The sequence below is a fragment of the Mya arenaria genome, chromosome 15, assembly GCF_026914265.1.
Source record: "Mya arenaria isolate MELC-2E11 chromosome 15, ASM2691426v1".
Classification (NCBI taxonomy): domain Eukaryota; kingdom Metazoa; phylum Mollusca; class Bivalvia; order Myida; family Myidae; genus Mya; species Mya arenaria.
Window position 1 is genome coordinate 54,591,519 of NC_069136.1, and position 13,086 is coordinate 54,604,604.

A 13,086-nucleotide genomic window follows, 5' to 3' on the forward strand; every position below is an offset into this window, starting at 1 on the left:
TTTAAACGCACAGCTTTTAGTTCAGACAGGCATTAAACTCATATATGTACGAAATGAAATATTGGATTAAAATGAACTCGGTTTTTTTCATTAGAAATGCACTCTATATTTGCTTTGTATTTGTGGTGTAAAATGCTGCACATAAAACGGACCTGTGTATCAATAAAAGAGCTTGATATAAAACAATATTTTAATATAATACATAAACAAAGTATTTAGAAAGTATGTTTAAGGTGTGACCGATAACTTGCAACATGTGACTGAATACAAAATAGACATCTTATGAGTCCGCGCAAATAATTGCCAACATACATCAAACACAGTTTAATCTTGCATTCATACAGTATTGAAATCATTACAGGGAGTACAACAATACAGCTACTCAAAAATAAGGGCAGAGAATGGTACCATACAGTAGACATAGCGACTATTTACTACCGATTTAGATCTTGATACGCAAATGTGCTTATAAATCAGCAAGATTAAATAATTGCCCTTAAAAATATATCCGACGATGGATGACATGTCTACTAAGCCTAAACCATGGGGAATAGATTTCGATGCTTTGATAGAACGATACATGAAAGAGTTGAATGTCCCTCACTCCAGGAAAGGACCGATAATCGAACCAGGCGTGGTACCAACAGGTTGTCTAAGAGTGGGCACCTTGGAAGAAGGGATGAACCTTGTCCCCGTGGAGGGGTATTATACAAACGTGAGAAAACGAAAGTTAGTTGTTGAAAAAGCAAATTCGTCAAGAGCAACTACGGGACTTTTGAACGCACAACAGACAGACGAGGTTTCTCGTACGAAGGTCATGTCCAGCCGAGAGACACCTATTGAAGTTTGTGATAAGAACTTTACTGCTAAACGAATTGAGGATACAACTACGCCAAAAGGATCGATGACTATATCATCACACAAAGGGGACAGTAAGTTAATAGTGATAAACTTTTACCCAGAACTGTCTGACATAAAATACTCGCTTTTGTCTTCTGTCAAACATCAACAGATAATTAATTTTGTTACATCTGAAAACTTTTTATAAATAAGTAATTGGTAAAATGACGAAATAATTTCATATTTTACAGGTGTCATAGATGCAAAATCTATGTCGGAAAGTTTGTTTAAAGCCAAAGAAAAGGTATACCCAATGTCTCGTCTTGACATTATTACGAAGCTGAAGAGTATGAACAAAAAAAGAAATGTAAGTTTCCATGTTTCCATTAGAAGTCAGTTAAAATACAATACTTGTATGTTTTAAACCGACATTAATTTATAAACTATAGAAATTCTCATGTTTCGTTACGCCTTTGTTATCTTATATTTGTTTGTCGATCGCTTTTGGTTTAGTAGCCATGTTTAATCTGTACAAACCATGCGTCTCATGTGACGATATTTGAAAATTCGTGTAGCATGATCCATTTATCTTTTTGTATCTAAGTAGGTTATAATATTGTGCAATTAAATGTAGTTTCAAGTGACTCCATTATTTAAACCCAAATTTTCCATTCTTGAAATATTTTAAAGAAAATTAACAAAATGACGGTTTCAATCCAAAAGCCTAGTATATAAATTACAAAAACAACAATGGATGACGTCACACATGTTTTTGTGTTGTGTTTACGAGATTTTCCTTTTCATGGCAATAAATCAATATTTTTTTCTTGAATTTAAACAAAAAAAATTAAAAAGGTCGGTTCGCTACATGTGATAAGATCGATTTATGGGACCACTCAACGAAAACAATTTCGATCTTATACCAAAGATAAACAAGTATCCTCTTTTTATTTGTATTCAGTTGTCTGTTTCATTGATTTCTATATACTCATTCCAGTTAGGAGCAGACACTTATTGATAGAAATGATCACATATGTTTAGAATACGTACTCTTTTTTCAGGCCAAACTCAATGAATTTGGTACGGACAGAGCCCGCCTCGTGTACATGGTGAATAACTACGTTGAGCCATTCTTCGAACAAAGAGTGGTGGAAACTGTGGCATTTGCTAAGTTAATTCCGGGATTCAGGGACTTGCCTTTAGTTGACCAAATTTCGCTCGTTAGAGGTTATATGGTATTCTTAAATGTTTAAACTATTACCATATCGCTTTATATAGCTATGCTACAATACAAAAGACATTGACGTTTTGCATTCTTAAACTCGAAAACGTTAAAGTGATATGAAAGACTCTTTTATTTTATTAATTTGAACACTTTGTTTAATGCTAATATGATAGTTGCAAGCTCACATCTATCACACGGGTATATGTTATGGTTTAATTCAATATTTTTTCTACAATTATAAAAAAACGTACTCGAGAACGTACCCTGGAGGGAGTCTAAATACCGACATATTCGGATAGGATGCAAACACCTGGACAAACAGACCAACTCGATAAACAAAACTTATGTGAAAACCTACAGAAACAAGCTTACACCGACGCATTGATCTTTATCGTTACAGATTCCAAATTTGAGTGTTCAAGTATTTCGGGACATTACTACGATTTCACTACGGGAATATTTTACGCGGACGATGGTACTCCCTTTGACACGATGGATTTAAAACTCGTTATGGGTTTTCAAGAAATTGTAATCAAGAGACTTGAATTTACGCTATATGTGGAGGGACTCACATTGACACCTTTGGAAGAATCGGTTATAAGAGCGCTTGACGCTCAGCCTACGTCCGATACTGTATATACTTAAGACTTTACGGTTTCTTATACGTAGTATTAATTATTAACGTCTTACAAACACCCTTTTTACTATAACGAAGGATTGTGGAAACATAAAACAACGTAAATAATACAATGAACACTACAGGGACAAGTAATCTTAACCCAGTTGTCGATCCTATAAAATAAAAATCGATGTATAGAAGCACACACAAGGCATGTGCCCGAACGACAATAACTGAGAGATCCAACGGTTTAACAATCATAATTTTGTTGAATTAAGAGTTTACAAAACACAAACCTAAACCGGGACGTTAACTTAAAGTCGATGATTTAATTGAAACCTTGGTCCAATTATCTACGTATGATATCCATACTATTTACTGTATTAACTTCAGACAAATTCCCGTAATTATGATTGAAAACAATAAATTCAAAGAACGCTTTGTTTGTATTTTAGATGGATCAAAGCTGATTGAACAGGGGAAGGTGTTAGCGATTTATGAGCACCTTACAAGATGTTTGTCCTACGTTATATCCATTTATCACAGTGACCCTGCATTTAGAGCTGAACAAATGTATATTCTTCTTAAAAAATCCTCTGAAACTGATAAACTTTCAGAGAACTTGCTACGAGTCCATGCCAAAAAGGAGTGGCCGGCAACGTTCCAAGGTTCTGTGGCGAATGATGTGTTCAATTTTGAGTTTCAACAGTGAATGGTATTGCGTATTGCCAACGCAACGAGAACTTCATCGTTACTTTTTTTATTTCTATTAAATGTATATCTGTCATACGTTTTTTTCTCAACACTTATTTATTAGTGTAAGGCATATTTGATTAATATGTTATTGTCCAAATATGCGTGGTTCAAAGCTGTTTGCGTACAAATGCACAGTTATGAATACGTTGTTATGCTTATAACAAGTAAGTGTTGGTCTTGGTAGTTTGGTTGTCACGATTGTCCCCACAATTTTGGTATATATTTTGAACATTTCTCTGTGTTAGTTTTCGAGTTTCAAAGAAGGGCTAGGTAGTAAGTTTTCGGGGCGAGCCGGATCGCGTCTGTTCAAATATGACTCGGACTATGTGTGTTGTAATCACTTAACAAAAGCATGGACCTGTGAAATGTTGTATTTGCAGCAAAAGTTGAGTTGAGCTGAACTGTTTAGGGACTGTGGCGTTACGTCACACGATTGTCTTGGTGCAGTGACATCAGCGACAAAATGGGTTTCACAACGACGAGCGAGAGTGCTTTCAGTTCAAAGGACGAAATCTGCGGTTCGAGTGGCTTAAAACATAGCAAAGAGAGGAAAATTTACACATCTAACGACGATTCGGACCACGGGAAAAAAGTTGGTGACTTTGTATTTCAGGCCTAAAGATAACATATCAATATGTTGATATACTTTTGGAAAGTGTAATGGGGCAATATTCTAAAGTATTGGATGTTAATTGCGATCAGGGCAATGCTTTTGTTTAGAAGGAGGCTCTGAGCAATTTAATTTATGACTCAACTGTTTAAAAATGTTATAAATATCTTTAAATGATAGACAAATGAAATAAGGAATAAGTTTTCTAGTGTAAGAGGATTTCTAGATAAGATAAATATTAAATAGAAAGGTGTGCGAAAAAACGTTGTTTAGTGCAAAAAGAAAATATTGTAATGTATTAAAGATAGTTGTAAAACAGTTTTTTTAATTAAGTCTGAGTCAATTTAATAAGCAGGTCCAACGTAAACAAATGTGACAAAAACATACAATAATAATATCTTATATTCAGAAAGTGTTGCAAATACTGAAAATAATATGAAATGTTATATGTTTATGTAGAAAAAGGTTTTATTTTTGCACTTGTCATGTCATTGTAAGAACACGGACTATGTTAAGCTGTAAACTGCCCAGTGTTGCCGTATGAGTGCAAATTTGTTTTTCGAAGACCACGACCAGGCCACTGGCCAAGCAAATCCCTTCTGGACGAAGCCAAAGGTTGTGGAATGTTTGTTCTGCAGTGATACAGCGAATCTTCACAGAAACCACATAAGTTTGAAGAGGTTGGCCCAGTGACTAATGATTATGTGGTAACTGAAAGTGTCGGATCACTTCTTCAGTGGAGATTCTAAACATCACGGATGGAAGGACTGTTTGTATTCGACTGGAGTATACAACAGTTGAAGGTGTACGTTCTATTGAAATTAATACGGAAGACATTTCTGAAGCCAATATTTGGCAATAGACTGAGCACATTTCATATAAAGACAACAATGATGTATACTGTGGAGAAATACCCAAAAGATATTTGGAGAGAGAACAATATCATACAGTGAGTTACCTACTGTCTTAGTACGCTTTTGAGATGGTTCCGGCTAGGGTTTTGTCCTCATTTAACAATAACAAATGTTAACTTGTATACGGGGAAGGTTTACGCACACAAAATTACCTCAATTGGTAAGCATACTGACGGAGATTATTTCGAGCAACATGCAATGCGTATTTCAAATAGAAATTGACAATATTGGTGATCGTCTCCGGAACAGAGTTGCGGGATATAATTTCTCGTTGCCATCGTGGGTATATAACAACTGCGCTGTTGCGATACTTATGGCTGGCAAATACAGCAGCGAATACTTCAAATGTTTTCTTCAAATACTGCAAGATCTGGATCAAATGACCTTCAACGATGCCATTCTGACGCTAAGGCGATATTCATCCATATTGCAGAAATGGTCAGAAGTGGGAGATGATAGGCATAAAGAAGCAGCAAAAGTGTTTGGCCCAATTATTGCATGCAATGGCGCAAGTATTCAAGCATCGAGGTGCATTAAACTTACAAGAAACATTTCGAAACAAATAACAGAAATGTATGGCTTTGGCGACACCCGAAGTTCGGTATAAACTAGACTAAAATATGCTTCGATGCTTTGCTGTAGTAACCAGTTCAATGTCGCGGCTGAAAGCTTATATTTGTGTGAACATATAATTGGCAAGACGCCGGTCTGACAAATGTGCCTCGTCGAGGGACGTGAACATAGACCTCCTGTGAGTGATGTTTATTGTAAGGTATTGATGCTTTACAATGAGGACATTTTCGATTCAGTTATTGTTACAAGTGTTGTCTTCAGTCGCCATGAACTGCATTGTGTGCCTGGATTTCTGATATATGACATGTTTCGCACATTTACCACAGACGATAAACTGGACAGACACCCAAATGGGGATATATGGATGGATCTAGCAGTTGTACGAGGGGGAATCAATAAGTTCGTGAACGACCCCTTTTTGTCGCTTATTGTACATCTTTTTTTCTTGAATTGTTTTTAACATCATATTTCACATGTGATTTAATTAATATGGAAATTAATTACTAACTTACTTCATATTTTAAATATTTTATATTGATTTATTATTATACACTGGCAACAACGCGGCGCACTTTGAAATGGCGCTGTATCTAACATAACAATGTTATATAAAGTGCGTCATTTTTGCGGGAAAAGAGCGTAGATCCTCTGCCATTTATGTGTAACCTACAGTTCATTACATACCATGCTCTTGGTTCTTCTGATCAAATGAACGATTGTTTCAACAAATTATTAGACTATGTTGGATACGCGTATAATAAATACGGGGGCCAATATGATGTTGCAATTAATTTGCTTGGCCTTGTTTTATCTTTGAGTTGCAATTACTGGAACATTTTATTTTCAATTAATTCCTGCGTTTTTGCCATCACGACTCTTCGATTTTTGTAAATGTGTCTTATTGTGAGCCCGATATATTGCAACTGGAATGATATTTCGAATGCAATATTTACCCCACCTCTCGACAGGTATTTACGCGGGAGGTCAGTATGAACTTACCGATATGTATAGATCGATATAGGCCTTCTTCTCAAATAAGCTGTTAAGCCGCTCATTAAAGCCTATACATGTAGATATTGTGTTTTGACTTTAATCTCGTACTGCTGACCAAGGCTAGAGTGGTATCATTGCGTTCCAAATATTGACCTTGTTTACGTAGAAATTAACCTATTTTAGAGTAATTGGTACAACTTAACAAAAATGAAATGGTATATGCCTGTGTAAGTAGTTGAATAGAATGATAAACGTGTTGTTTAACTTATGCCTATCTAAAAATAAGCAAATTGAGGAAAACATGGAACAAAAGACAGCAACTCGAGTGTGATTCTAAGACGTATCATTTTGAATCGGATTCTTTTTCTTCATTTTCTGTTTTGTAATCTACTTTATGCCCCTTCCTTAATTAATATTTAGCCTAATGTCAAGGCTTTTAGCTTTTGGTTTTAGTAATTGTCTTACGATAGCATCACATGGCATGCCGGTTAAAGGTCAGATACAACTTATTTAAAAGTGTTGGTGAAAACAATATTCTTAAACAAGACCACCATGAGGAGAAGCCTTATATTTGTGTATTTGTTATATGCTCCGTTGGGTCTAAGTATTGCACCGAAGTTAATCTGTAAGCATTGTCCAAAATTCAGCAAAGGTTGTCGTGAACAGTAACAGGCCAACGGTAATTATTGGATAAAGATTGACCAATCAATAAGCATTTAAGCTTAGTTTAACCAAACCAAAGTTTTTACCATTTTAAATGTATTGGCTGCAGGTATTTTAAATGGTAGCTACCATTATTTTATGAGATTAATGAACTATAATACATTCAGCGCGTCATTAATTGCCAGAAATATTTATACGATAATGTTCATATATGCTGTACCATTTGTTAAAATATTTTAGAGTATTATTCAAGTATAATGCAGTCCAATAGGCTAAACACACATTCGCATCATCGGAGGGTAAATACAATTGGTGTGTTGAGATTTCTTAATTACTTTTAAACATGCAGTACATAGTTATACATTTAAGTACTTACACTAAGTGAAAAATGAATCATAACAAATACTGAAATAAGCACTATGATGATAACTATGGAGTGAACATAGATGAATTAAATGGCATGTAATACGTGCTGATGAACTTTTAAACATGACAAACATAAATTCTCACTGGAATTAGGTACTGTCTATAATTTATATAAATTAAGAATTATTGTATAAAGCAATGCATTTAATTACTTCTGGTTTGTTTTATTAGTGAACTTTTTTTAGACCCAATCCGCCCAATGATTTCATAACTCAAATACGTAATTATGGCATAGCTATTTATAAGCCCAAGAATATCATTTCAAAATATCATCGTTCCACGATTTCGCTGAAGAAAAAATACTAATTTTATTTGATTTAAACGGCCAAACACTATAAATATATGGTTTTAATCTGTAAAGATTTTAGTGGTAAATCAGAATAATCTTTATTAAAATATTCGAATCATAATAAATTGTCAATGCACGTATGTGAGGTCGATTGCATACCTACACGTCAGAAGAAAAATCAGAAGAAATGAAATGCTGTATTTTCTCCGAAAGTGATGAAAATGCTGTTGAATTATAAACCCCTATGGAAGACTATTCGAAATACAAACATAACATAAGACCAGTATGTTAATATGGCATATTCACTTAAAACTCAATATTTTAAATTGGAATTCATTGTTTATTCCGTTACGCAGCATGGTCAATATAGTTAGTGCCTTTAAATATTACATTCTAGATATTTTTGAAACTTTAAGGTGATTTCGAATGAAAAATTATACCAAGTTTCAAAGACGCAAAGCAACTTACATTTGCATTCGAATTTAGAAGTAATATAGTTGGTTTAAACACTATTTATTCATATGTTGTTAATATATCAGCATGTTACAAGTATACAGGTGAAAGGATTGAATAGAGAGCTTAGAGCTAATATTAAGACTTCTCTCCTTATTCATATCATTAATTTATCGATATGGTATAGACAACTTATAGCAATACAGAAAAAAACATGTAGTACGGTTGTCGAAAATCATAAATGTATCGTTATGTAGAAAAATAGCGTATGCAGTAAAATAGTTTTTATTCATAAGTGAAACTAACTTAATTAGGAAAGAAACGTTAGAAGGGATAAACCGGAGAAAAGAGAAGGTATAAAGATTACTTATGCTGAGTTTTGATCGGTTATGACAGAAAAAGTTATATAGTTGCTTGAGTTCCAGACTGTTCTAACAGCATTTGCAAGTATGTTGAGGAAATTTATTTTAAAGTTGTTTTATTATTTTAACTGTCAACGTAATTTCACCAAAAATTCACAAAATGTTAAGAAATCAATAATAATTGTGATGATATTGATACAAACACAAAAATGCAGTTATTCATATTTTATTATATTTATTTTTAGAGAAACAAAAAATCACAAATGTAGCTTTTTTGTTTAATTCAATGATTCCCATACTGTTCTAATTTAATTTGTGAATGTGATTAAATACATGCATTATTGTTATTGACTGTTCGAACTTTCTAGCTTTTTTGATTTGTTAAACAAATGAATAACTTGTCGGGGATATTTTAATTCCATTAGCCAATTAAAGACTTAGAGCAATCTTTTAATGATTGTACAAAGCACAACTACATGATAGATATTTAGTGATATTCATATTTCTTTAAATGCGCTAAAAAAGCAAAGAATTTAGAAATTGATTGGAAGGGAAACAGATTTCTGTTAACTTGATCGAAGAAGTATATAGTATTATAGCCAAAACGCACGAATACTCATCTCGATTTTCAGGAAATAATTTATATGTAAATATGGTACTTCATATACGTCTTAATAGTCTTACCTTGGGACGTCAGAATTGCTAACAGAGGTCTTTTCCATTAGTACACTATAAATATCGATATGCAACATCTGTAATGTGACATTTTAAACACATTTTAGAATATAAAAATATAAATTTCAGAATTGTCAATATTGCAGCGGAAGTTGCTCAAATCATTATGTGTGTGTGTATCACAATTAACCAGAACATAGTGTTAAGCAAGGTCAGGTTGTTTGGTTACACATTTCTAAACGATGCGGGAGGTTTATTAGAAGAGTTCAAGTAGCCTAATGCAATTAGTTTTTTCTTTCGCTATCCATGAATACAAACACATATACTGACCACAGCTGTGACTCTGATCACTTCCGATTTCGAGCATAACATAAAACATATTGAGAATTCCCATGTCGTTCGATATTAAAAGTATGCATTGAAGAAGGTAATAAAAACAACCGAAGTTTTATCAAACTTGGCTATTGAATGTTGAAACCAGGAACATGACGTTCAGATATGCCAACTATCTAAAGTTCTCGAACGACTAACAACACATATTACACTGTTTGTTTATTAGTGATGTGGCATAGATTGTTATCAATCAAAGGAATGAGAAATAAAATGGCACCACTTGCTGCTATAGTAACGCCTGCTCCAACGTAAGGAATCAAGTAACTTCCTGAGATGTCGAACAGCCAACCTGAAAATTAAGGATATGGACGCTCACTAGAGTTCGTTTCAATTTTCAAACGTGCAATGAAACGCTCAGGTGTTCACCTTATAACTTGTTGTCTGACTACTTTTAATATGTTATTGTCAAAAGCATCAAGTATATGACTATCATACAAACCAGCTATTGGTGGACCGGCGAGGACAGCTATTCCCGAGATAAAGCTGGTCATTCCGAAAGCGCAAGACAGCTTCTCTATGCCGACAATGTCTGCCAGCAATACAGAGGTAAGCGACACAGTAACGCCTGGAATATGAGGACGAAGTATCACAAAATCTGAACCGTAAAATCCGAACATATAAAATAATGTGTAAACAGCTGTTGGAAATTATCAGAAAAAGATAACAGACAAGAAAGTCAGTTTTATTCTTGTAAAAGAATATTACCGTTTTAAAGTAAATCTTACGCTTTAAGGTAACACATTGTTCAACAGTACACATGCCGCAGCAGCAGCATTTTATATTCCCGCTCAAATTTATGTACTAACACGTACCACTAAACACTCCAAATAAGGTTGAGTACACGACAAGAGACCAAAATGACGTCAGAAAAGGTGCGGCCGTAGTGGAAACGCCGCAGATAACTAGAGCCGTGTTGTAAAGGAAGAGCCGATTGACCCACTTCCGGTCTGATAGGAAGCCAAACAGGACGCGTGCAACGGTGTTGGTTATACCAACTATGGAGAGAAGCCAGGCAGCTTCCAGCTCGTTAATACCTGATATGAAAAACGGAATTTGATCTAATGTTCAATTTTGGTGGAAGAGATTGTCTTGAAGTATTAACTTCGCTCCACATCTATGTTACGAAAGCGTGTATATTTTTGGATAATATTATACAAAAAAGTATCATGGACGTATTTAGGACCTGTGTATTATAAACCAGTTACGTTTCTCATATTACCTACAACTGATATTATAGATAGCATATATGATATTATAACACTCCGTAATACGCTCATAAAAGTTTTCTAATTGAAAAAGCATGTATTTTTGTATGAGCATTTAACTATAAAACTTACCAAATTCAATTGCAGTGTCTGGAAGGTATATGTATGGAACATAATACCCGAGACTGTACAGAAACGACGATAACATAAACAGGTTAAATGGCGCAACCTTGAATATAGTAATGTCAAATTGTTCCTTGATACTAGCAATACATCTTTCGATTGGATAAGCACATGGACACGTGGATTGCCCCTTGTCATTTATTGACAGATAGGAACTGGTCTGTTTGCTTGTACAAATGTTGTCATTTGTGGAAGTGTCGTTGTTGTCAATATATGCTAAAAGGCCTTGGATTTCTGGTCGAGGGACATTTGTATCAATGGAATTATTCGAGGTATGGTCACAGAACGGCACTAATGTCGGATACTTAGATTTGGTAAAAGCGGCACGACTAGGTGAGCTTTCTTCGAAATGTCCACGACTATTGACTGGATTGTCTTGCTCGGAATCAATTGCTAAACAATCCTTTACGTTATCGCTTTCATGATTCTGCAAAGGTAAAAATAGAAGACCACAAGCGACGCAGTTGAGGAGCAGTCCAGCATGCACTAAAATCGCCCCTCGCCAGGTGTAGTTTTGAACAAGTAGACTAGTAACGGGACTGAATACAAAGGTTCCTATTCCAGTTCCACTGACCCCTATTCCGGAAGCAAAGGCTCGTCGTTTATCAAAGTATGACGCTACACAAACAATAGACGGAAGGTAGATAAGCCCGTAGCCAATACCTATAACATAAGTAACACCTATCAAAAATAACGTAAGACTACATATTATTTTAACAATCCAATGACAACTAGAGGAACAAATCCAGTATTCAACAATTCGAGTAAAAAGCAGAGATAACATTACATTTACTTATATAAAACCAAACTGGATACCATGTTATAACTCACCATGGTGCTTTGTTTCCTGTTGGCTTTAGAAATGTACTCACCGGGAAGAAATCCTAACGAAAAATACAGGAACTGCAAACTAGGAGCGAAAACACTGATAATATGACTGCCGAATATTATTAGAGCACCGGATATGGCAACCGATCTGCATCCAAACTTGTTGACAAACATGGACACTATTGGACCTGAAAATAGCCATTAACATGCCAGAACCCTAGCTAGAATAGTGTATTGAATGATTTCTTAAAGTAACTAAGGTTGTCTGTGTAGTCGCATTCGAAGTAGCTCGAGATGGTTTGTTTTAAGGCGAGCTTGGATATTCAATTGACTGAGTGCGTTAACGACCGCTTTATTATATGAACTGTATTAGTCGCTTAAAATTTTAATTAAAGAGATGAAATAGCTCAAAAATCAATATCGACACTAAGAGAAAGATATTATTAACCTATAAGAAAGGTAACGCTTGTGCTTAGTGATGCGATGACAGCAGTGCTACCCCTTGACGAACCGAAGTACTCGAGAAGCTCTACATTGATGACGCCGAACGAATAAGCCACTCCGTCTGTGAAGACACTCATGCAGAAAGACGCAGCGCACACAACCCATCCCCATCCCCCGTCAGGAGCCGGTGACGTCATTATGCCTGCATTTGTGTTTATTAGAATAAATATTCACCGATCTTGAAAGATCAATCTTATTATACGGTACGTTTAATATATACATATGGTAAGTGATGTAAAAAGTTGGCTTACAATATTCCGTGTGATGTGTACATCAAAATGAATAACAAATATATCATTGGTAAATTTCAGACGAAAGCAAACATGTTGAATTAAATTCAAATCAAACTTAAATAGATTCACGTGATACTTAAAATTAGTAAGAAGTCAATGTACTTTGCTTTTGTTGTATTAACTGTGCATCAAGTCTAAGTGAAGTTAAAGCATTTCCTTGTGGACCGTTTTACCATTTAACATTACGTACATGTATCCGATCCACGATTTAGTGTGTCATTTAAACGTGTCATTGGCAATAATTTAGCTGCCCGGTAAACAAAGATGCCTTTGGAATGTTTT

At 34.9% G+C, this 13,086-nt stretch overlaps 1 protein-coding gene across 1 annotated transcript; it reads right to left on the reverse strand.

Moving 5' to 3' along the window:
* Positions 1-9,937: 9,937 nt before the first annotated feature.
* On the reverse strand, positions 9,938-12,648 carry LOC128219494 (monocarboxylate transporter 12-B-like). The gene is made up of 6 exons (XM_052927302.1): positions 12,456-12,648; positions 12,052-12,195; positions 11,129-11,842; positions 10,604-10,825; positions 10,231-10,356; positions 9,938-10,080 (listed from the first exon to the last, which is right to left on the reverse strand). Exons 1-6 carry the CDS (start codon positions 12,646-12,648, stop codon positions 9,938-9,940), a joined length of 1,542 nt encoding a protein of 513 aa, XP_052783262.1.
* Positions 12,649-13,086: the final 438 nt, after the last annotated feature.